This window comes from Carettochelys insculpta, chromosome 8, assembly GCF_033958435.1.
Source record: "Carettochelys insculpta isolate YL-2023 chromosome 8, ASM3395843v1, whole genome shotgun sequence".
NCBI classification, from domain to species: domain Eukaryota; kingdom Metazoa; phylum Chordata; order Testudines; family Carettochelyidae; genus Carettochelys; species Carettochelys insculpta.
In genome coordinates, this window is record NC_134144.1 from 28250312 (window position 1) to 28276373 (window position 26062).

At 43.9% G+C, this 26062-nt stretch overlaps 1 protein-coding gene across 4 annotated transcripts in view; it reads right to left on the minus strand.

The window, feature by feature from the left end:
• ITPRID2 (ITPR interacting domain containing 2) overlaps positions 1-26062 on the minus strand; it is a 71285-nt gene that overhangs the window by 23209 nt on the left and 22014 nt on the right. For all 4 annotated transcript variants that reach the window (XM_075001371.1, XM_075001370.1, XM_075001369.1 and 1 more), the window contains exons 10-13: positions 23475-23550; positions 11991-12070; positions 6738-7937; positions 3451-3528 (exon numbers count right to left, since the gene is read on the minus strand). In XM_075001371.1, coding sequence (XP_074857472.1) covers positions 3451-3528; positions 6738-7937; positions 11991-12070; positions 23475-23550 — 1434 coding nt within the window. The remainder of the gene's footprint in view (positions 1-3450; positions 3529-6737; positions 7938-11990; positions 12071-23474; positions 23551-26062) is intronic.

The following is a 26062-nucleotide window of genomic DNA, read 5'->3' on the forward strand; positions in this document are numbered from 1 at the left end:
TAGAGCAGGGGTATGCAAGCTGGGGCTCATGAAATTTCAAAAGGGGGACACAGGACAATAGGCTCACCCCCTTGGAGGCTCTCCACTTCCTCCCCATAGCTGCTGTGCTCATGAGCTGAGCTGCGCTGCCTGCCTCCTGCCATCGGCTCCCTGCCTCCCATCTGGCTTCATTTCCAATTCCCCTCCCCTCCCTGCAGGGGCCCACTCTATTGCCCCCCTGTAGCCTCTCTTGGCTTAGCTTCCCACCTCCCTGCCTCCAGCAGACTCTGACATAATTTCTGTGCCCTTTCTCCCTCCCCCACCCCGCCCCCAGTTTTGCAGAGATGTGCTTTTACTGGCACAACCCCTCGTTTCAGTTTTCCTGAGAGTGTCCAGGCTTTAAGTGCAATTATGTTGATCTTCTGTTTAGTTCTTTTGTTTACTTTAAAGGCTGCGTCTACACGTGCACGCTACTTCGAAGTAGCGGCAGTAACTTCGAAATAGCGCCTATCACGTCTACACGTGTTGGGCGCTATTTCGAAGTTGAAATCGACGTTAGGCGGCGAGACGTCGAAGTCGCTAACCCCATGAGGGGATGGGAATAGCGCCCTACTTCGACGTTCAACATCGAAGTAGGGACGTGTAGACGATCCGCGTCCCGCAACATCGAAATAGCGGGGTCCTCCATGGCGGCCATCAGCTGGGGGGTTGAGAGATACTCTCTCTCCAGCCCTTGCGGGGCTCTGTGGTCACCGTGGGCAGCAGCCCTTAGCCCAGGGCTTCTGGCTGCTGCTGCTGCAGCTGGGGGTCCGTGCTGCGTATACAGGGTCTGCAACTAGTTGTTGGCTCTGTGTATCTTGCACTGTTTAATGAAAGTGTGTCTGGGAGGGGCCCTTTAAGGGAGCGACTTGCTGTTGAGTCCGCCCCGTGACCCTGTCTGCAGCTGTGCCTGGCTCCCTTATTTCGATGTGTGCTACTTTGGCGTGTAGACGTTCCCTCTCTGTGCCTATTTCGATGTTGGGCTGAGCAACGTCGAAGTTGAACATCGACGTTGCCAGCCCTGGAGGACGTGTAGACGTTATTCATCGAAATAGCCTATTTCGATGTCGCAACATCGAAATAAGCTATTTCGAAGTTGGGTGCACGTGTAGACGTAGCCAAAGGCTGCCCAGGAGGGCTGGAAAAGGGGAGGGTAAAGTGGGCTCTTTAAACAGCAGTGTTTTTTTTTTTTCCTTCCTAAGCTGGGTCAGGCTCTTGAAAAAGCTAGATAACTACCTGGGACTACTGGAGTTGGGAGGGCTCTTCAAACAGAGTGAATTTTTTGTTTTCATATTTGCGTGGGTGGGCTGGGGAAGGTGGCTCTTCAAACATGCCTTGCTTTGTCTCCACCTGTATTGCACCATTGCAGTTTATGTTGCTGCCTCACACAGACTGGCACACGCCAAAGGTAGGGTTTTTTTGGTTTGTTTTTTTTTTCCATATGACCATAACAGAAATTTCCATTGGTTTGGACTTTATTACACACGTTGGGGTCCCCGAGGCTAACTGCAGGGATGAAGAGGAGGTCCCCCATGTAATAAGTTTGCTCACCCTTGGGTTAGACCACCAGGCTCAATGGGTAGTGATCAACAGCTCAATGTCTGGTTGGTGGTCAGTTTCAAGTGAAGTGCCCCAAAGATTGATTCTAGGGCCGGTATTGCTCAACATCTTTATTAGTGGCCTGGATGAGGGAATGGATTGCACCCTCACCAAACTGGGGAAGACACTGAGCTAGAGGGTCAGGAAGACACATTGGAGGGCAGGGGTAGGGTCCAGAGTGACCTAGATAAATTGGAGAATTGAGCAAAAAGAAATCTGATGAGATTCAACAGGGATAAGTGCAGAGTCCTGCATTCAGGACATAAGAATCCCAAGCATTGTTACAGGCTGGGAACTAACTGGCTAAGTAACAGTGCAGCAGAAAAGGACCTGGGGATTACAGCAGAGGAGAAGCTGGATATGAGTCAGCAGCGTGCTCTTGTAGCCAAGGAGGTTAATGACATATTGGGGTGCATTAGGAGGAGCATTTTCAGCAGATCTAGAGAAGTTGTTATTCCCCTCCTTTTGACACTGGTGAGGTTGCATCTGCAGTACTGCCATCTAGTTGTGGGGCCTCCAGCATAGAAAGGATGTGGATGGTCCAGCCAAGGGCACACAAATTTATTAGGGGGCTGGAACACATCAACTATGAGGTGAAACTGAGGGATCTGGGCTTATTTAGTTTGCAGAAGAGAAGAGTGAGGGGGAGATTTGATAGCAGCAGCCTTCAACTTCCGGAATGGGGATTACAAACAGGATGAAGAGAGGCTCTTCTCAGTAGTGACGGAGGCAGAACAAGGAGCAGTGATCTCAAATTACAGTGGGGAAGGTTTAGGTTGGATATTAGGAAAATCTATTTCACCAGGAGGGTGGGAAAGCACTGGAATGCATCACGTAGAATGGAATCTCCATACCTAGAGTTTTTAAGTCCCAGCTTTAAACGTCCTGGTTGGGATCAATTAGTTAGGAGTGGTTGTGCTTTGGGCAGGGGGCTGGACTTTGTGACCTCCTAAAAACTCGTCCAGCCCTAGGATTCTACAATCCTATGTAGGAGAACCAAGCCCAAGATTGACCATTACACACACACACATCTCCTAGAACTGGAAGGGACCTTTGAAGGACATCTAGTCCAGTCCCCTGCCCCCTTGGCAGGACCAAGCACCATCCCTGACAGCTATTTGCCCCAATCCCTAAATGGCCTCCTCAAGGATTGAGCTCACAACCCTGGGTTTAGCTGGCCAACGGTCAGACCACTGAGCTATTTGCAGGATCCCACTCGATAGCCCCTTCCAGTTTGACTGAACTACGGCTAACTACCCTCTCAGAATGATTTTCTAGGTGAGTTACAGTAGCTCCACCTGGTTCACATGTTAGTTTGTTTACGACAAGGTCATGCACAACAATATTCAAAAGCCTTACTAAAAAAAAAATCAAGCTTTTCCACATCTACTGCTTGCCCACTATCCACAAAACTTGTTACCTTCTCAAAGAGAGCTATTAGTTTGGCCAGACACATTTTATTCTTGACATATCCATCCTGTTACTTATCACCATTTTATCTTCTAGGTGTTTCCAAACTGATTGCTTAATTATTTCCTCCATTATTTTGCCAGGTACAGAAATGAAGCTGAGTGGTCTGCAATTCCCTGTGTGGTCCTTATTCCCCTTTTTACATATTGGCATTCTAATTTGCTCTTTCCCAGCCCTCTGGACTGTCACCCAGCTTCTGTGATTTTAAAGATAATCACTAATATCTCAGCTATCACCTCAATTAGCTACTTGCATATTCTAGAATGTATTTCTTCCTACCCTGCTGACTTGTGTCTGTACAGAATAAGGCACACTGAGGGTACTACTGAAACACTTAATAAAACCAAATTTACTGGTCCTTACTTCATACAGAGGTAGAATGGATGATCTCTGAGCACTATAGGAGCCAACAGCAAGATCATGTCCTCTCATCACAGGGTACTAGAAAAAAAGAGACAAATCACTGGAAGTGAAAATGCCAATACAAATCATTCCTTACACACTACAGTGAATGGCAGCAGTGCAGAATCCTAGAAGATCAATTGTGCTGAATTTGATAAAGAAAATAAAACATGCAGCACCAGTCAAACAATAATGGCTCTATGGCAATATGTGCTGTACAATTGATACAATTATCATGAAAAGGATATTTGATGTGCATGCACAACAGCCTTAAAAAGTGGAGAGACACAGGATACCCCTGAAGCATGGTACTTTAGACTCAATACCACCAAAGCACTGACTTAAAACTTGATAGGAAAATATCATGCTGACTGCAGGAAACAGGAAGGAAGGATATGTTTGGGCCTATACCAGGAATTCCCAACCAAACATGAGTAGCAATTAGATTTGGTAAGAGTTGCCAACTCGGCAGCTCCAAGCTGTATGTGGCTCTGATGCCGCTCACTCTCCCAGCTCCTGATCCCTGCCCTGCCTTGCTGTGCTGAAGTGGAACTTAATTTAATTGTATTAATGCCCCTCCTCCCCACCGCCGCCCTGTTTTTTGGAAATCTTATGCAATACAGGCTGCCCTGGCTGGGGATCCCTGTGGCTGGAGCTGCCTATCCCACATAAATTTTCCAAAAATCTGGCAACCCTATCTGAGAGGGAATTAACCCAAGGAGAGGGGGCGGGGCTAAGAGGGGTTTAAGCCAAGGGGTGTGTGGGCATTTTGGGGCTGAGAGGGGTTTAAGCCAGGGCAGGCTAGAGGAGGAGGTTTTCCCAGGGGAGAACCTCCTCTTCCCCTCCGCCCCCCGTTTTGAATTGCCTTGGGTCACAAAGTCTTCCTGAATTGTAAAAATAGGTCCCCATCTTAAAAACGTTGGGAACCACTGGCCTATACAATTTGTTTAGTTGACATTTCAGTAGTTCAGGGCTGCCAAAAGGATTCATACAAAACCAAAACAGGGCATTGTTTTCACACCATCATCACCTAAACCTTCACTGTGCAGATTTACCCTTTTTGTATATTAGGTCAACCTACTGCCTGCATCCAAAGGTCCCTGCCTTAATAGATTTCAGAAAAAAAATATTTATTTGTTTACCGTATCCCAGGAGTGGTGCAGCTAGACAGTGTTTTCAAATTGTTACACCTACATACACGCTGCAGTTGAAAACTGCACTTAGTGACCCCTCAGAAAAATATGGATTGCCCAACGTAATTCTGACAGATGTCAAAGGGTAACTGACATGCCATAGAAAATCTGAAATACATTTTAAGAGGAGATTTGCTTAAACATGAGCACTATAAGGTTTTTGTCCCTCTCTTCCTCACACTCCAGGAATTTATCTGTTCTTTATCTTCAACCTGAATTTGCACTCTAGAGTTTGGAACTTTTCACTAATTTTTTTTCAGCAGTGAATATGACAGAGGACATCTTTGCACAGAGAATAAAAACAAATATACTAGTCCTTATTCCTATAAAACTCCTCATGCAAACATCTCCATTAATAATACTGATGGAGTGAAATACAGTCAACAGGATAGAGACTCTGGCCCAGGTGAGATATGCTTCATGCATGATTGGGATGGGTTATTATGGCTATGTCTAAATGAGGACATTTTACAAAAATATTCCCACCAATGCTCATGTCTATCTCACCATTAAAATCCTGCTACAGACATGGCTCCAATAAGGGAGCGGGAAAGCTCAGTGGTTAGAGCACTGGCCTGCTAAACCCAGGGTTAAGAGCTCAGTCCTTGAGGGAGCCAGTTAGGGATCTGCAGCAAATAGATTTAAAAAAGAAGTCTGTCAGGGATGGTGATATGTCTTGCTGTGAGTGCAGGGGACTGAACTCAACGACCTCTGAGGGTCCCTTCTAGCTCTTTGAGGTAGACAGATACTGGCTTCTTCTTCAGCAGTTTTGGTTAACATGATGGTGAGAAGACTAAGCTTCCACAGCCTTATCTATACATGCTTCCACGGGAGGGAACTTCCTGCTAAAATTCCCAGTATAGGTACGAGGTCAGTCTGAAAACACTTACTACCAGCACAGTGTGTACAGCTCTGAGTAGTCCCAGTGGTTTCAAAGTCAATATAGTCAGCCCTATGCCAAGACCGGGTACTAAATTCCAATAAATGGCAAACAGCACAAAAGCATCAATTCCACGGGCACTGGGGTCCTTTGACAGACAGACCACCTCAGCTTGTGCCAAGGAGCAGACAGATGGAGATGCTGGACCTGCAACTGGGTGTGTGAGTATGTTGATGCCCTGCCCCACATCAAACAGAATGGAGTTCCATGAGGACATGGGAGTCCACCCACAAACATCCCATGACAAGACTGGAGCACAACACCCTGACCTTGAAGCTGCTTTGCCCACGTAAACCTCTGTGCCATTCAGAGCGGCCTACAGGACTGGAGCCAAAGTCAGCCACCCAAGTGGATAACAAGTCAGAGAGACAGTGGAGGAGAAAGCATACCAATAAGACTGTGAGGTTAATCAGCAAGGGCTAGTGCCTGGCATAACTTGGTAACGAGTGTGTTTTAATTTTAAATGGATTTATTCTGAGTGGCTGTCAAAGTTGGGTAGTTACAGATAAATCTTAAGGCAACAGTGGGCCTTAACAAGCAACCTGAATGGAAAAAGTGAGGCTGCTTGTGGATCAGCTGGAAAGTAAAAGAATACTGTATACACAGGGAGAGCAAAAATGAACAGCTCAAGATGTCTACAGGATACATTAACTAATGGGTATTGCAGCTGATGGAGCAAAAGGGATGGGAATATACAAACCAAAAAAATGGTTAGCTAAAGGGATAGGGTGATGAAGAGGGAATTAAGCAGATCCTTAAAGGCAAGGACAAAATCAATGACTTGCAAGTCTAAGCAAGTCTAAGTTTGACAAAACAGTTAATTTTTTTCCACAATATTTACAAAGAACCATCATCACTGACTCAACTGTATTAAGGAAAGCAAAGCCAGCTGGAGGTGGGAATGGAGAGGTGATTGTACGCAGAAGCCCATCGAATAAAACATTCATAAAGGTCACGTTTGTGACTGATCATGCTACAACTTGGTTTGACAGAACACACAGGGGATAGATACAAGTCACATTTAAGAGCAGATTAACGTTTGCTATTGAATTCAACAGTAATCACCACCAAAAAAAACCCTTTTGACCACAGATCTGAATTTGGCTTCCTCTTACCTGAGAGAGATTCTGCAGAGAGTTGCGGATATCATGCAGGACTCTACGCAGCTGCATTTCAACTGTAGAAGGTGGGTTAACAGCATGAGGCCGATGAGGACATCCAGCCTGCCTCTGGGAATAGGGGCATCCAAAAGCAGAAGCTCGTGGACTATAGGAAGATCCCAAGATGCTTGGGATGCTATGGGTGCTCAGAGTTCTCATATGCTCACACACAGGCCTGTCTTGCCAATCAGAAGGAAGAGAGTGGAGAGAACACGTCGACTGAGATAGGTGTGCTGGTATGGACAAATGGCTGCTTTGTAGTCTACTGTGACTGGATTCATCCACCAGCCTTTTCAGCCTATTCTGGGAAGTTTCTTTTTTCATGGGTGACGGAGCAATGAACAGCGTGGATGTACACGCAGATGCACTGTTGTTTGTCTCAGTTGCTGACTTCTCGTCCTCATCTGCCAGTATGGTTTCCCCCTCAGGCATGTACTTGTAGGTGAAAGAAGGGGGACTGCACAAAGTCTCTTTTCCTGGAGATAACAGGACATTCACAACAGACACAACTCTCACAGGATTCAGTAACGTATTAGGGAGGGATTGGGACCGCCTCAGAGGATAACCTGATTTGGCTAAGTGGCATCTCTGCTTTAAGTGGAGATCTTTTGATGTGAGAAGAACACGCCCTGGTCTGGAACCAGAAGTGCTGCTGATCTTCATCTGGGCTCTTTGCAAAGCAACATTCACCCTATTCACAGCAGAAGGGGATGAACTGCTGCTTTCCATGGATGCCGCTGATCTGAGAATATGGTGTGTTAGGTACTGAGGAAACTCACACTCGCTGCTTTTGTCCAGATCACTTTCATCACTACCTTCCTCTAGTAATTCAAATTCCTTCTGCTGAGTGGAAACACCCCTTTCGTCTTCTGTTCCGAAATCCCCTTCGCCCCTATCTGATGTCTGAATCTGCTTGCTCTTATTACCTTGGCTCTCATCAGATCCACATTCCATGAGTTTTTCCACATCTTCTATTCTGTTCTTAGAAGGCAGATCCACATCTGTGGGGATAATTTCCTCCTCTTCCTTAAGCTCATCGAAATACATCTGCTTCTTGGCTATTGGCGTCTTAATCTCGTCACCAAGCGACTTCACTGTTGTTTCACTGTCACAGCTGTCAGCGCTGCTTCCCATGGCCTGCAATGACTCATGAACCTGTGAAAGGCAAAACAAAGATTGGAGAAATTCCAAAGAAAGGGACAGAACACTAGGAATACAACTTCTAGCAACAGAGACATTTCATACTTTGGGGTGGAAATGATCCTAAACACAGATATTCTCAGTGGCAGGAAGAAATTTGAGAATCAGTAATGTTGCAAGAATAATAATCAGAGGGGAAGTTAAATTTGAATATGTAATGACATACGACACTGAAACAGGTCAAAGAAAATACAAGAGCCATATGTTACATAGCATATAAACAAAGGTCCTTTCTATGTCACTTTATAACACTGGGTTCCATTCTAGATACCTCATTGCCAATAAATAAATAAAATGGAGGTAGAACAGAATGGAAGAGCAAAAAAAAATTGGGGTTTCAGGGACTTAAAAAGAAAAATTTTAACATAGCAAATATGAACATCTTAGACAAATGATGGCTAAAAGGGAAGATGGGTGTCCAGATATGATGATGATACTCTCTCAGGGCTGTTATTAAACTCCTATACACAAAGATGATGGTTGTGTTGGAAATATCTAAGGTGAAGTACAAAGTTTGCAGACCAAGCAACTGTTATCACTCACAAGTCATTTCCACAATTTTACAACAGTTGGGAGGGGAATGCCTCCAATTTCCCCCTGACAGAGGAAGTCCTTGATATACACTTTCATAATAACCCCAAGAAATTCAACAGCTGCTTAGAATTTAGAGGAGTTGGAGAGGTATTGGCAGCTCTAATTATTTCTGTTTGCTTCTGTATTGCAAAGGAGCTGTTAAAGAAAGTTATGTAACAGTCTGTACCTATATATAGAATGCTTTCGCCGACGCGCACAGGCAGAAATTGTGGAGAGAGAGCATCGTTTGCCTCACAACCTCAGTCATGCGGAACGCAATGCCATCCACAGCCTCAGAAACAACCCTGACATTGTAATCAAAGATACAGATAAAGAAGGAGCTACTGTCATCATGAACAGGTCTGACTACCAGACGGAGGCTTCCAGACAACTCTCCAATACCAAATTTTACAGGCTACTTTCCTCAGATCCCACCGAGCAATACACAAAGAAACTACACCATCTGCTCAGGACACTCCCTACACAAGCACAAGAACAGATTTATACCAACACACCTCTAGAGCCCCGTCCGGGGCTATTCTACCTACTACCCAAGATCCACAAACCTGGAAATCCTGGACGCCCCATCATCTCAGGCATTGGCAGTCTCACTGAAGGACTGTCTGGTTATGTGGACTCTCTCCTCAGACCCTATGCCACCAGCACTCCCAGCTATCTCCGAGACACCACTGACTTCCTGAGAAAACTGCAAGACATTGATGACCTACCAGAAAACACTATCCTAGCCACCATGGATGTAGAGGCTCTCTATACCAACATCCCACGCAAAGATGGAATAAATGCTGTCCGGAACAGTATCCCTGATGATGCTACAGCACATCTGATGGCTGAGCTCTGTAACTTTATCCTCACACACAACTATTTCAGATTTGGTGATGACATATACCTTCAAATCAGCAGCATAGCTATGGGTACCCACATGGCCCCTCAATATGCCAATATTTTCATGGCTGACCTGGAACAGCGCTTCCTTAGCTCTCGTCCACTAACACCCCATCTCTACTTACGCTACATTGATGATATCTTCATCATCTGGACCCATGGGAAGGAGACTCTGGAAGAATTCCACCAGGACTTCAACAACTTTCACCCCAACATCAACCTCAGCCTGGAACAGTCCACACAGGAGATCCGCTTCCTGGACACCACGGTGCTAATACATGATGGCCACATCAATACCACCCTGTACCGTAACCGCCTACCTTCATGCCTCCAGCTTCCATCCCAGACACACCACACGATCCATTGTCTACAGCCAAGCACTAAGATATAACCACATTTGCTCCAACCCCTCCGACAGAGACAAACACCTACAGGATCTCGACCAAGCATTCTTGAAACTGCAATACCCACATGAGGAAGTGAAAAAATGGATCAACAGAGCCAGACGTGTGCCACGAAGCCTCTTACTACAGGACAAGCCCAAGAGAGAAACCAACAGAACGCCATTAGCCATCACCTACAGTCCTCAGCTAAAACCTCTACAGTGCATCATCAGGGATTTACAACCCATCCTGGATAATGATCCCCCACTTTCACAGGCCTTGGGAGGCAGACAAGTCGTTGCCCACAAACAACCTGCCAACCTGAAGCAAATCCTAACCAGCAACTATACACCGCACCACAGTCACTCTAACTCAGGGACCCATCCATGCAACAAACCTCGTTGCCAGCTCTGCCCACATATCTACACCAGCAACACCATTACAGGACCTAACCAGATCAGCCACACCATCGTGCGTTCATTCAGCTGCACATCTACCAATATAATTTATGCCATCATGTGCCAGCAATGCCCCTCTGCTATATACATCGGACAAACTGGACAGTCTCTACGTAAAAGAATAAACGCACACAAATCAAACATCAGAAATGGCAATATACAAAAACCCGTAGGAGAGCACTTCAATCTCCCAGGCCACATAGTAGCAGACTTAAAAGTAGCTATCCTACAGCAAAGAAATTTCAGGACCAGACTCCAAAGAGAAATTTCTGAGCTACAATTCATCTGCAAATTCGATGCCCACAGCTCTGGCTTAAACAAAAAATGCGAATGGCTGGCTAAATACAGAAGAAGCTTCCCCCCCGCTTGGTGTTCACACCTCCAGATCAACTGCTGGTAGTAAGCCTCACCCTTGCTGACTGAGCTAACCTTGTTATCCCCATCCTTGCTCTGGCTTATTTATACCTGACCCTGCAGACTTCCAAGACCAGCATCTGATGAAGTTAGTCTGTGCTCACGAAAGCTCATGCTCAAAACTTTTCTGTTAGTCTATAACGTGCCACAGGACCCTTCGTTGCTGTAACAGTAGATGGCACTAACATACTGTTATTTTAGAAAACATTCTATACCATTTTTATGCCTTGAGACTTTTTACAAGTCCTCTGCACCTAGTTGTCAAGCTCTCACTTTCTTCTTATATTAGCTTAACCACTCACCCATATTTTCTACCTTAATTATGTACTTTTCTGAAATGAAGTGGAGAAGACATCAATCTAAAAATCCCATAGCACAAACCAATACTGTCTCAGTCACAACAATTTCTTAATGTGTGCATTAAAATAAGTAAAAAACAATAAAAAAGAAGTTAAAATAAAGAGTATTTTTCTAATGAACACAGGTAGCCATCACTATTGGGGCCTGTCTAGGCCACTAAGAACTTAGTTACCATGTTTCATTGAGGACTACATGAAGACTCTCTAAAAGATTCTTTAACTAGTATGAAGACCAGCACAGACCTCTTACACTGATATAAAAGCACCAACTTCCGTCAAATACATGCCAGTGGATGGGAGGAAAACTGGATTTTTCTGCTAATCTTTGTCCTATTTACATTCACCTTTATTCTCTGCCTATTAGGCAAGAAGGCTAATCAGTTTTAAAGGCTCAGTCAGTGAGCAAAGGTTTACCAAATAATCAGTGAACAGGAAATATTGAACTTAAAACTTATTTTAAGCCTCAAATAATTCAGGTCAGATTACCCATCTAGAAGACTCTAAAAGGTTAATGCAAAACTACAGAAGGAGGCCAGACAAGTCCAGTCCTGAAACAGAAAACCCTGTCAGGATCCAGGGCTAGTCAGCAAGATCACCAACCATAAAGGTATTACAACTATTTAGTATTACTGTACCTTCTAGGGGTACAGCTACATAGCCCACAGCAGCAAGCTTCCCAGCCTGAATCAACAGACTTGGGCTTGTACTATGGCACTAAAAATAGCTACACAGATACCCTTTTGAGAGGCTTCAGAGCCCAAGCCACAATGTCTACATAGCTCTTTTTAGAAAGTGCCACAAGTTCAAGTCTGTTGACCTCAACTTGGGGGGTTCACTGCTGTGGGCTACGTAGACAGCCCCGCAAAGCCTTAGTCATGGACCAGAAACTCACTGTGTTAGAATCTAAGAGCAGCTTACCTGGAGTGTGAAGTCTGCAGAAGAATCTTCAGCAAAGCCACTGCTATCAGAATGCTGACTACCGGTTCGCAACAGATGGTCTGTAAAGGAAAACAGCAGGGAGATTATAGTAAGTTTAAGACAGATTTGGCAATTTCCTGCAATATCCTTAGTATATTTTATTGAATTTAACTAATCTTTTGGGGTCCACTGTATTAAAATAATGGTTCATGTACCACTGTGGACTGGGTTCATGTCTCTAGGAGAGACAGGGTATGAACCCTGGGAAATGGTATAAATGTCAAAGGATATAGAACAAGGCACCAGACAAGGATGGACCTGGCTCCATGGCACCCAGATGCAGGTGGTGCTATACCTCTTGACTGAGCAGGTTCTCGTGAGAAGGGTCCCTGGAGAGGGACAGGGTAGGGGGGATGGGTAGGTGGGGTAAAAGTGGATGGGATGGAGTAATCCCAAGCCATGAGTTCTAGGACCCACTTGGCTGATGCAATGGAGGCCCATAGGTAGAAAAAGACGACAGTGGTGGAATTCTGGTGGTGACCAGAATGCAGAGTAACTGGATCGGGAAGATCTCTTGGGCTTCTGACAAAATCCACAAAACTGCTGTTTGGACTGTTTATGGTGAGACGTGGAGGACTGCTGATGGTGAGACTTGCGTCATGGGGGCCTGTGGTTCTAACGGTTGTCATATTGCTGACGCTGCTGCCAGAACTGCTCACTTGGTCTCTGGTAGGAGGAGTCCTGGGCCTGCTTGAAAGGGGTAGCGTACGCCCCCAAAATACGCAGAGTTGTGCAAGGGTCCTTCATGGAGTGGAGGACCCTATAAGTTCTTTCTGCAAACAAATTTGTCTCATTGAATGGTAGGTCCTCCACCTTCTGTTGAAGGTCTTTTGGGACCCCAATGACTGAAGCCATGAAATGCCTTGCACAACCACTGTGTAGGTGATGACTCTAGCCGCCATATCCACCACATCCATGGTGGACTGAAGTGCCGTGCAGGCAATGATGTGCTCCTCCTGGATAACGTTCAGCAGAACAGGGAGCTGTTGTTCCAGCAGGGATGGGACCAATTCCTGGACCAGATGAAATGATCATAATTGGCCCGTGTAACCACAAAATTGGACACTCAGAGAAGGAGGGTCCCCAGCGAGTAGACCTTCTGTCCCCTGTGGGGTGGACTGGAAGAATGGCTTTTTAGACCTGTAGCAGACCGCATCTGTCATGAAGGAGTTGGGTTGCAAGTACGCAAATAGGAAATAGGCACATAAATAGGCCACAAAGTACTTCTTATTTGCCCATTTCTTGGTAGGAGTGATAAACACTGGCATTTTCCTAATAGGTTGAATCGGTCCATGATGGCCCCATCCACGGGTAGTGAGATCCTGGAGGAGGTAGATGGCTGGAGGGTACACAGTATCCTGCATTGTTTGACCTACTTCACCTGAAGATCCTCTTCCTAGGCCAGCACCAATCTCTTGAAAAGCTCCTGGAATGTCCAGGAGTTGTCAGCTGCTGGCGGTGAAACCAAGATGGAACAGAGGGGATCTATCCTCACCTTCCAAGACAGAATGCTCCACATCTGAATGCTGCAATGAGGGATATATGGCTGAAGTTGTGGGCTGCGGCAAAGTTGGATGGTCCCTGGAAGTGGTCAAGGGGCCAACTGGAGGCTGGAATTATGAGATCTTGAATCCAAAAGGAACCAGTGTGGAGCAGGCTGTGGTGGACAAGGGTGATGGTGAGCAAAACACGGAGGTGGACGAGGTGGGTAAGCAAGGGTGGCTGGCACATTCTCCCAGTTGAAGTGAGTAGGGGTGGAGTGTTGAGAGGAGAATACACTCCTGTGATCAGAACCATCTTCTCCCGTGTTCAGTGGCCTGGTACCTGAGCCATGGGAAAGCACTGAATGCCACGATGAGCATGGAGACAGTGGTGGAACAGAAGACTTGGGGCACGGTGAAGCTAACGATGCCATGGAGAGTGCCTCCCACAGTTTCAATGGCAAGTCTACACAGGTCTCTTCAGTGCCATACGTTCCGGTGCAGCAGACTTAGGAGGACATGTGCCTTGGTGCTGCTTCAGTGCCTTCCCTGGTGCTGCATGGGAGTGGGCTGGTGCCTCAGCACTGGATTTCCATGGTGCCAAATCTGGCATCATCTTGGAACAGAACAGAGAATTGGTGCAATGCCTTTTCTGCTCCGATGCTGGCGCCAAGGAGGGCAGAGTATTCTGCACCGAAGACCTCTTGCATCGAGGTGTAGATGAGTTCGTGGCGGTCGGCATTGATGGCACCAAGAGTTTGCAGCTCAGCTCCGAATGCACACCTGTTTTTATGGCACCACTTTGGTCAGAGCCAGAGGCACTACAGTGTACTTATCAACTGGCACGGCTCATGACAAGCATGCTGGAGGCCAGGAAAGAGCTGGACACTTTCCCGTTTTAGTGGTCGGGATGCTGGATGATGTAGAGGAGAAAACAGAGCCTGTAACTCTGGGCTCTGGTACCCTTTTGGCTGTAGCAACTTCTCAGATACATATGTCTATAACTTGTTGGCCCCTGTCCCATCTAGCCCTTGATGTGAGGCTGGAGCAGTGGGTGCAGGTCTGAGTCTGATGCCCCTGACCCAAGCACTTAATACACGGTGTGTCCTCGGGAGACAGACAAGGCTTCCCTGCACATTGTGCAGTGCTTAAAGCCAGGGGAGACTGGCATGGCAATAGTGCATCAACTCAACTATTCTATTAACTCTAACCCTTTTATTTGATTTTAAAACCAGGGCGAATGAACTTGGAATTAACTAACAATAAGAGTAAGCACAGTAAAACTAAGCTAACTAACTCTTGTTTTCAGAGAGAAGAGCTTCATCTGATGCCAAAGATGGTAGAGAAGAAGCAGAGGTGCCTGTGCCATGCGTGCACCAGAAAGCACAAGGAACAAGTGCTACAGCGAATGTGCAGCTCAGGAAATCACACTTACTGAAGAATCTCTGACACACCAACACCCAGAGCGGAGCACTCACGGTGACACTGCTCGAAGGAAAACTATGCACATCCCTGTCAGGAGGAAGAAAGATGTAGGTTTCTGTCCAAGAGTGGTGTCAGCTGGGATCCTCTGCTGGACCACGGAGGGATGGGGAAGGGAAGGAGGAGGAGAGTATGATAAAGTTTATATATTTAGATTTTTAAATCATAGCACATTAACTCTTGCTTATGTTGAGATACCAAGACAATAGATGCTTTGAAAAGTGAGAAACAGAATGAACCAGTTTCCTCAGTGTGCATCACAAAACACAAAATACTGAATATTAATTTTGATGAACATTTTATTAATGCAAACATAAATAGCCAAAGAATATTGCATGTGCACAGCAGCTTTGTGAACTAGAAAACATTCAAAAAGCCTTTTTAACTTTGCCATCAAATATTTCACTCAATTCCCTGTAACATCAGCACTCCCTGTTATCTTGCTAGCTGTTGTACCTTGGAATGATAAACTGTCTTTTACAGTTGCATGGAATCTATCTAATCTTAAAATGTAAGATTACAATCAAGTCATCCTGGTTCACATTAGATGTATACAAAGAGCTGCATAGTGACTTGGAACTGTGCAAGTATTGAAGCAGACACCCACCGTACAATTCACAACACTTCTGTAGCACTGAACTTTATACATTTATAGAGTCATGCCATGTAAGATTGTGACAAAGTACCAACACAACTTCTACCTCTACCCATTAGTGAAAATAAGCATTAGTTTTCAACACACACAGACAATTTTCAACATGTGCATTTCACTTGTCAACATGTCACATGGTAAAATCCGTAAATCCTTCCCAGAGATTTAAATTTCAAATATATAATCATGCAACTTTCAACTTGTAATACAAGAACTAGGTGTCACCAAATGAAATTAATATGTAGTAGCTTTAAACCAACACAAGGAAGCATTTCTTCACACAGTGTACCATTAACCTGTGGAAACTCTGCAAGATGATTTTGTGAAGGCCAAGACAACAAGGTGCAAAAATGAACTAGTCCATCAGTGACTAACAGCCAGGATGGGCAGGACTGCAAAACTACGGCTTGAAGTATTTCTAGCCTCTGCCAGAAATTGGGAACGGGCAACACAGAATGGATTACTTGATTACCTGTCCCATTCACTTCCTCCAAAGACTGTGGCATTGTGAGAAGACAGCATACTGAGCTAGAGGGATCATGCAGCTAACCCAGTATTGCCATTACATTCTTACAAAGTTACCTATGACTTTCAGAGCTACAAATTCATATTGTTTTAGATAAAGAAAAACATCAATAGGTTTATTGGTTTCTTGCCTGGTGAAGTTTTGTTGCCGCTTGAGAAAAATGCTGACCTTTGCCTCTACTTCTCAGGACAATAAATCTTTATGGCCCTCAAAGCCTATTGCTGCTTACCGGAGAGGCAAATTGCTAAAGCCAGTCAGTACTTTAAATCACTTTGGCTGTGTCTAGACTAGCCCCGAACTTTGATGGGGGCATGGTAATTAAGGTGTTGGGAGATTACTAATGAAGTGCTGTAGTGCATATGCAGCACTTCATTAGGCTAAATCTCCCTCACAGCAACTTTGAAGTGTGAAACTTCGAAGAGCTGGCCTGCTTGTAGCCACGGGTCAGCCATGTACTTTGAAGCAGCCATGCTACTTCAAAGTCCCTTTACTCCTCAAAATTTTGAGGCGCAAAGGAACTTCGAAGCGTGAAACTTTGAAGTGCCAGCTTGCGTGTAGCCACCGGTACTTCGAAGTGCCCACACTACTTCGAAGTTGCTGCGTGGGAGATTTAGCCTAATGAAGTGCTGCATATGCACCACAGCACTTCACTAGTAATCTCCCAACACCCTAATTATCACGCTCCCTTCAAAGTTTGGGGCTAGTTTAGACACAGCCTTTGTTACGTTGCATTTTTGCAGCTGCCTCAGCATCTCTCAGCAGCTACTTTTTTGGCAACTAGTACACTGCATGGCTGGTGTGATACTAACAAAGCAAACCACCTAAAGCAGGGGTCAGCAACAAAATAGCAAGAGGAGCCATTTTTTCCAATTCAGTAAAAAAATCAGTAATTTAAGAGCTGCAATGCATGTGAATATGAGATGGGCCATAATAAGTCATATCAAACCATACTTTTTGTAACCCCTATTTTAAGAACAGCAAACGCAATGATTTGTAATGTGATATGTGTTTACTGCAGGATGGTCATAAACTTTTTACATATTCATTTTCCTGACACTTTGCATGTGTGTTTGTACCACTGTCTTCCTCACTTTCACTCTCGAACCTTCTCTCTCTCGAGGACGCTAGGGGGAGTTATCCAACGTTTCAAGATCACATATCGTTATCTATTTAGACATGAGCTGCTCATTTTGGGGCTTTTAGATGTTCATTGTTACATAATCAGAAGTGTCTTCCCCCCTCCCTTTCCAATCACAGTGTTGGGAGCCACAAGCAAGTCCTTAAAAAAAGCCACATGTGGCTTCATAGCCACAGATTGCACATCCCTGATCTAAACTATTAAAATATTCAAAATATGCCAGAGCCAACACTTCACCTGACAAAACTCTAAAGAAAGAAAAATATCGTAGACCCTGATTTATAAGCAGGTTTGCATTTAGTGTGGGCACCACACATTAGTTACTAAATAATAAAATAAGCAACTATGCTTTACTTTACCCTACTCGGCTCTCAACTTAGTAGGATTCTCATCCTTCCAGCAGTCTAGTCAACTCAAGGCAGCTTACCTAAACACCAGAACAGTGTTTCCATTATCATCTACCTGAGTTTGTGCTTCTGGTAGAGAAAAGAGAAAGAAATGCACTGAATCTGTTCATTTACATCTAGCAGTATTTGGCCTACTTGCTGTAATGAGCTGTATGGTGGATACTAAGAACTCAAATGCACAAATTTTTATATCAACATTCCAGATTTGCCTCGGAGGTGCCCTAATTATGGGGACTCATTTCAGTGCTTCCTTTTCTGCCCCTCTGCTGACTCTGCCTGGGAGAGGAGCTTCAATCACTGTCTGCAGCCAAAAACTCAATAAATAGTGCAATAGGGTGCACTGCCACAATAATCCCTTACAAGTCTTCCTTCAAGGAAAATGAAGAGGCATCACAGCATGTGGAAGGCGTGAGCCTGAACTTCCCCAAATATCTGGCCAATTTCTGGCCTCTCTTTCTATAGGTATGTACATGTGTGTACACACCCATTGCTGTTCCCTCTAATTTTTTCCATCCATGGGCAGAATAAATTTTGTTATGTGGTGCACCAAGGTATGTGCAAATGTCTACCACCAATAGAAACACATGCTTCCCACTGGGAGTGTCTGTGGGCACGCTGCTAATTAGCCAGAATTAACTGCAGTGTTGCTGTTAATTGAACTACAAACCCATTACAATTTGGCCTTTATCTCAAAGAGTGATTTGTGATTTTGCCTGCCAAATTTGAGAGACCTTCAAGGGGGCTGATTTTGGGCTGCTTAATATCTGAAAGTTAGGAACTTCTAAGGAATCACAATCCGAATATTCAAAAACCACTAAACACTGAAAACACAGTGTCTCACACCCCAGATGTACAGCCTGTACTTATGACACTCTATTCAAGAGGTGCTGGAAAGAAGTTGCTGTTGCATAAATGCAAGTCATCATTATGTGAAGAATTTTGTTTTCCAGCTAACGAAGACTTCCTTCCAACTAGCTTTGCAATTGCTTTTTATAATGTACATTTAGCTGTACTTCGTGTTTACAGCATAAAGCAACTGAAGCTCTTCATCTGTCTCTGCAGTTTCCCTACAAAAATCACTAAAGTAAAACATAGCTACAGTTGACTGAAGTAAGAACAAAAACCAGTACTGAGCATATTGGATAAATTAGTTCAGTATCATTTACCAGACATGACCTAAAAAATACATCGAGCTGGTCCTTCCAGGCTAAGGGATCTGATGTAAGTGTTTGACAAACCAAGACTCTAATAGCAAAACAATAATTTGCAAGACACTTAAAAAATAAACTTTCCATTTATAATAAATATTATCTATTTCCAAATGAAAAATGTGGGATGGTAGAGGACAATGCCTGCTGCAGAGTTCAGCACTGTTTAAGCATGTTTTAGTTATCTTCAGCCTATTTCAACAGAGAGGAATAGAACCACTAACTTTAAATTTAAATACTGTACATTCTACTGTAGTTCCTCTTTAAAATGCCTTGCAAACTGCAGTAAAAAGTCAGCAAAAAGAAGCCACAGTCCCCCTTTTGGAACAGTGTCATTATAAATACCTTCTCCTTTTATATCCTATAAGTTCATAGCATTCTGTACTGAGCAGCACGATCCTGTTATGGACGCAGAAATATCCTTCCAGAAACAAATACCCAGGCCTGCATTTTTAAAAGCTACGTCTGAAATATGTAGTTCCGTTAGGGTGCTTATGTACAGTGGAACCATTAAACTGAAACAGGTTAGTGTACGTTAAAATACTTAACAGCAAATATGTTGTAACAAAGAACTAGGGTTTCTATTCCAGAGCTGAACTGAACTAAGGGATCCCTAGCAAGACTAGTATTCTTCACCAAAGCATACGAGAATCTCAACCTCACACTGAACATCAAAAAAACCATGGTACTCCACCAACCCTCACCATGTGACAATCTCATGACCGCCTATTAAAGTCAACGGAGAACTGCCGGAAAATGTGGAACACTTCCCATATTCTGGAAGTCATCTTTCTGCTTAAGTCAACACTGATGCAGAAATCCAGCATCATCTGAGCTGTGCAAACTCTGCTTATGCCGCCTGAGACAAGGTCTCTTCAAAAACCAGAATATATATGCCAAGACAGAGCTCCTTGCATACTGCACAGTGGTTGTTCCAACACTACTATAAGCATGTGAAAGCTGGACAACAAAAAAGTGGCACTTGAAGGCACTTGAAGAATACCATCAATGCTGCCCCAGGAAAATCCTAAATATCTCTTGGGAGGATAAGCACATGAACACTAGCGTCCTCCAAGAGTCGAACATGGCCAGCATTGAACCCATGGTCATTCATCAACAACTCTGACGGACTGGTCATGTGGTTTGGATGTCTGATTAGCAGCTCCCAATCAGATTCTGTTTTCCCAGTTGGAGGAAGGACAGAGGTGCATGGGGGCCAGCGGAAGCAAAATAGGGACATGCTGAAGGCACACATGAAAAGATGCAGTATCGGTGTTAACACTTGGGAGAACCTTGCCCAGGACCGTGCCCAGCGGAGAACAGTAATCTGTGAGAGGATGGCGCAATCTGAGAGGTCCCAACGCACTGCACGCGAGAGGAGGTGAAGCTACTAACACCTACCCATCTGTGAAAAGCCCTGCAGCTCCAGAATTGGGCTGATCAGTCATCAACGGACTCACAAAGAGGAAGGTAACCTCAAGACATCCTACTTGTTATCAAGCGACCACCAAGAGAGGAGTACTCTTGTTCAGAGACAGTGGCTAAGATTTTTTCTAAAGCAACTACAGTAAACCTTCGATTTAATGGACCCTAAGATAATGGACTTCGGAAATAACGGAAACTGGCTGCTGGTCCTCCCCCCTGCCCACTGCACCCTCCTAAATAAATGCCAGAGACTCACCAGAGCCATGCCGGGGCTGGAGGAGCTGCTGGAGCAGGGCCAGAGAAGCCAGGGGTGTGGGTTGTGGCAGGGAGCAGGAGCTCTCCTCCCTCAACACAGTGTGCCTTGAGCATGTTGGCGCCTGGCCGCTGCTGCCTGCAGTGGTGCTGAGCGGCAGCCATGGTGTCAGAGGCTGCTGCCTGCTGACAGAGTGGGGGCAGCCATGCTCTACCTTTGTGTGGGCAGCTCAGAGCTGGGGGCTGAACAAGCTGCAGCGCTGAGAGATGCAGAAAGTGGAAGGAGCCAAGCCAGCATTCAGCTCCTTTCCTGGTAACTGGGAGAAGGAGATGGAGGTGTGAGGGAAAGAATGGTGCAGGGTTAAATCAAGGGTTTGCTGTAGTAGTTTTTGGTGCCTCCATGTTTGTTGAGCACTCAAAATCAGGCTCCGTGTCTCAATTTGAGCACCCAAAAATCACTAGTCACCTAAAATGCATCTCTTCTTGGAGATACAAGGCCATCTTGATGTCAGTGTAAGAATCTTACACCAATAAAATAATGTTTGGTGTAATCTCAACTTCTGTTTAAAGGTAATAGTGTTGCCATCATTGTAATAGAAGAGACAAATGGAACTGACCCAACAATACGGGTAAATGTTTAACAAAACAGGTAAGTAGCTAGGTCATAGTACGATAATGATGCACAGCATCTTTCACTTCTAGCTCACTGGACTGAATTCTGCTGAGGTTTGGCAGGTATTTTGTGTCCTGTATGAACTAAATGTTTGGTCTCAAGACTACTTTTTAGCAGGCAGTAGCTCTTCCCATCACAATTAACACCCCTCTTGGTAGATTCAGCTGAGAACGTGCACAGTCACAGAAATTTAAATATTCTTCTGCTTTTATGCATGGTGTTCCCAAACTGAGTTGAAGCACAGTGGATGTGTAATATGGGAAAACTTGCACTGATGTTGCCATTTACACCAGTCCTGTGGATATACAGAAGTTTTCCAATGCCACGGTTCTTGAGCACCTTTCCTGAGCAACACGTTTATACAGGGCTTTGGATACACATTTTTTTCCTGGAGTAGGTATGTGAAACAGACTTTGTTTTGGGTGGGGAAAGTACAGCTAGTACTTCCTTCAAAGTTGGTTAAGACCTGACAAACAAGGATCCCACCCCACCCCTGCCATCTAAAAGTCAGATCTCTGCCATACAGCCTATACAGAGCTTTTTTACCTGAGGACTGTAGCCCAATATCAGATGTACTTATAGACAGGTATACCATAAGCATGTACAATGCTGAAGGAAAAGAAATTTATATGGGAATACTGTGAAAAAAAAATTGTTCTTGACAGAACTTCTGTCATTTCCTCTCTTTCTGTCTGACTTTTCACAACAGAGAAGGAATAGTCAGTGCAACTGTATTTGTATTCTGGGAAACACTGCAGCACTTACACAGGAAATCATCCTTACCGGGTGGTTTTCAACCTTCAGAGTCCACATCAAGGTGTCGTCAAATATACTGAATACATCACTACTGCTTTTGTTAGAAAACTACCCATTTTATTCAACTTAAATTTGTTAATCTCTCAGATTTTTGCTTTAAACAGATTTCTCTGTCCCTCTTTAGAGTTTTTGCTGGGGTGCGATCAGGTGTCCATGTATACAGTTCCTAAGCAAACACACCAGTCACTTGATGAATCAAGGTCTAGTCTTTTACTAGTTACATGTGCATCAGATGCAGACTAAACTTCATCTTCCACTTTTGTATGAAAATCAGTAACATCGACAAAATAAATTTAATCCTCTGCCTTGTCCTTCTCTCCAGCCAAAATATAAAATAACCTCATTCAAGATGAAAATATGCAACATTTTCCAGTTCAGTGAGTTTGTCATCTAAGGAAGTAGGGCACAGATGGGGAAGATTTTTGGGTTGGGGGCCTCTGACCCAGCGACAAATCAGTCAGGTGCCATAGAAGTGAGAAGGAAAAAAAGAACCACCCACGCTGATGTGGTACTGACTGTCTGGATGCCAGGGCTATCGGGTCCGGGAGGGTTCAGGAGTAGGCTGAGAACTGGGGTGCTCTGGGTGGAAGGGTGCAGGAGTGGACTGGGATGATCTAGGCAGGAGGGGGTGCAGGAGCAGGTTGCGGGTGTTGGTTGAGGTGAGAAGAACGGTGCAAGAGGGTTTGGGAGGTGGGGTCTGGAAGGGAGGGAGCAGGAGCATGGTGCAGGTGGGAACCAGGCAGGACGGGGTGCAGGAGCTATCTGAGAGCATGGGATCTGGGCAATGGGGGTGCAACTTATCTCTGCAGCATCCTTGGATGCACATGGTTCTGCTCCCTCCCCCCACTTTGAGGCACCACCCTTCAGCCATTCACAGCAGCAGTAGGAAGCCTCCGGGCAGGCTGCTGAGGCAACCGCCGCTCCTGCTCTCTTTCCCCTGGCTGGGAGAACAGCAGAGACCAGCAGCGGAGCCCAGAGCTGCTTCCTGCCCCCGCCCCAGCACCTTGCACAGCCTGCAGTCTTGCTCCAAACCACAGCTTGCCTGATCTGGACCACAAGGCAAGCTAGATGCCATGGAGGGGAGCTTGGAGCCAGATAAACCACAGGCTGGATCCAGAGAGCCCCCAGCCCTGAACAAGAGCTTCTCAAACTATTAGTTGAGGTTATAATGCTGCATTATCTCCTGTAATCTGATGCACCACTTAGCAATCAGTCCTGTGATTTTAAACTTAAAACCAGGTCTCTCTTTTTTTTTTTTCTTCTGGGGAGGAGGATTACTGCTCAAGTTATTTTAAATACCCAAGTCAGCACTTCAAGACACACCATTAAGACTGCACTGGCTCTGAAGACAGAAATCTACTCACCTCTTCTTGATTTGGTCAAGAACAACTGATGAGAAGTAGTGCTTCCATGTGGTGCTTCTCCCTCTGTGCTTTGAATCTGGGAGAGAGGAGTTGTGTATGTATTTAGTTACACCTGTGGAAACGTGTTCCTACACCTCAGAGAGCTTGAAACTGTCCTCTCTGCAAGCAATCTTTTTTCATCCACCAGGTCTGCACTGACAGGTAGCAACAATTATTCTCATGAATCTTATATTGCAAATTAAAATAATTCTTAATACAATATTGCAGAACAGTGGTATAAATCCCAACCCCTGAAATACTGCCACCAGCTTCAAAAAATAATGGGTCTGCTTCAGCTTACATTAATTTCCCACAAACATCAGGAGGTCAACATCATGTGATAATGTTCTATTAATATGGAGAATCCTATTACTCTATGACATAAGCCTAAATAGTAATGCAATTCTATCTTTACAATGTTACAGTATTCTTTCCAGTTACATTATTTCATATCTTTTGGGAAATGCAGTCATTTTTAGCCCCTTGCTTGAAGCAGCAGCATGCTGTGTGAATAAAATAGAGATTTAACATAGTGAATCAAGTGACCTTTTTGAAGTTAACATGCTCTATAGCATTTCATAAGATGCTGACATTTTTCTGAAACGTAAGTTTAATGAGTTCTTAGAAGGAGCTCAGGTCCTGAGAGGACTCAATCTGCACTTAGCTATATTATTCTTTGTAGAAATTCTGAATGGAAGTGACCATGTTGTAGGCCATGAAGATTCCAAATGGGAAACTTCAAATTACATACCATGGAAAATTAATCCTGCTACTTAGTCCTCTTGAAAAACAGTAAACCTTACTGATGAGTAAGCAGTTCTCAGATGACCAAACCATGAAAAGAATATGTTTCAAATGTCAACAGAAAAGCCTTTTTTTTGTTTGAAAGTCCTGATATATTTTCTTTTTGGTATGTTAACAAAAGATCCATTAGTTTGCATGCAAGGCTGGACTGTGAAAATAAAAACCCACGATAATGTACTAGTTTAACTAAATTAAAGATGCACAAGGAGAGAAACTTGCAGCTGCGTCTGTAGCTAGACTCAGCTAAAAATAAAAGTATGTACTGATACTGCACAAAAAATTGGTATATTTCTAATTTTTGAAGAGTTTGGCAAAAAGCATAAGATATATTTACATTGATACAATCTTTGCTGCAGAATGAAGCAAAAAGCTGAACACATTTTCTGAATTCTAGGGGATTCAGGAAGTATATGGCATTCTATGGGTTTGTTCATGACTTCAAAAGGGAAAAGATGGAAGCTCCTACTGACTTCAAAGAGAATTAAAGTGTACATTTAAAATAGCGTCAGATCTGGTCCTGATTATGTAGACTGTCCCAAGAGGTACAATCATCATCTTCTCAAAATATAGGCTACTGACAAAGAGGTTCAGGATGTTAACTCTATAATATTAAAATGGATACAATATATTAAATAGTACCACAAACTATGCCACAAAGATAAGTTAGAGTCAAAACAGCAGTTCCAAAGGATCTCATCCTTAGAAGGAATTTTCAAATCCTTTAGATGTCCTTGTATGAGGAAATAATATTGCATTCTCCTGTTACAATCAATTGCTCAAACAGCTTTCCCATATCTGTTAATTAAGCCGGTTGGCTAGAATCCATGACCACATCATTACTTGAATGTATGGCTCTCTAAAGTACATCCAGCTCCATTGTCCTTAAATAAATATTAGAATGAAAAACATGGTAATATGATCATAATAGCTACTATATATTCTTCTCTAACTAAAATGGTTACTTTTTAATGTTTTCAAGCTATAATCTCTGCTATCACTGTTTCACCATGCTGGAATTACCATGACAGAAATAAGAGTGGTGAGAAGACGTTTTTTTAAAAAGAGCACTGATTCATTTATAGTTTCATAGATTACTTTAATTCATGATATTCCACACTGAAATATGTATGTCGTATTTTACTAAGGAAAAAGAGTCAGCCACTAAGTATCTTTAAAAAAATATATCTTTGTTCACACTTGGTTCACCCACTTCTCAATTTTAAGTTTGAATCAGTTTGTTAAGTAGTGATAAAGTTGTGGTGTTTCAGTTTTCTCCAAAGACATGCTCTAATTTTCATAACTCCAATTTATTCAAATGGGAACGCCAGCATCAAAAGGACTTCTTAAAAGAAATATGGATTTTTTTTTCAAAGCATGAGGTGAAAAACTGGCTCTCTAATTATTATTGTATTCAAAATGACATTACAAATTACAAAATGACATTACAAACTGGGATGGGCTGGGGTTTACTTACGAGAAAACAGAAACTGAAAAATTATATGAAAGATATTATGTTTATAGGGAAAAAATATTCTAAAGCACTTTGGTCCCATCTTTGTCAAAGACCTTAAGATCATGAAGGCTGCTGATCATCTTCAACTAAAAGTTACAGGACCAAGTCCTGTGCATTTAACATTTTTGCGCAGCAAAATTTTAAGCCAATTTAATCCCAATGTAAGCTAGTGCAACTAAATTTACTTTAGCAGGAACTCTGCCATCACTAAAATTTAGATATGCACTATCTT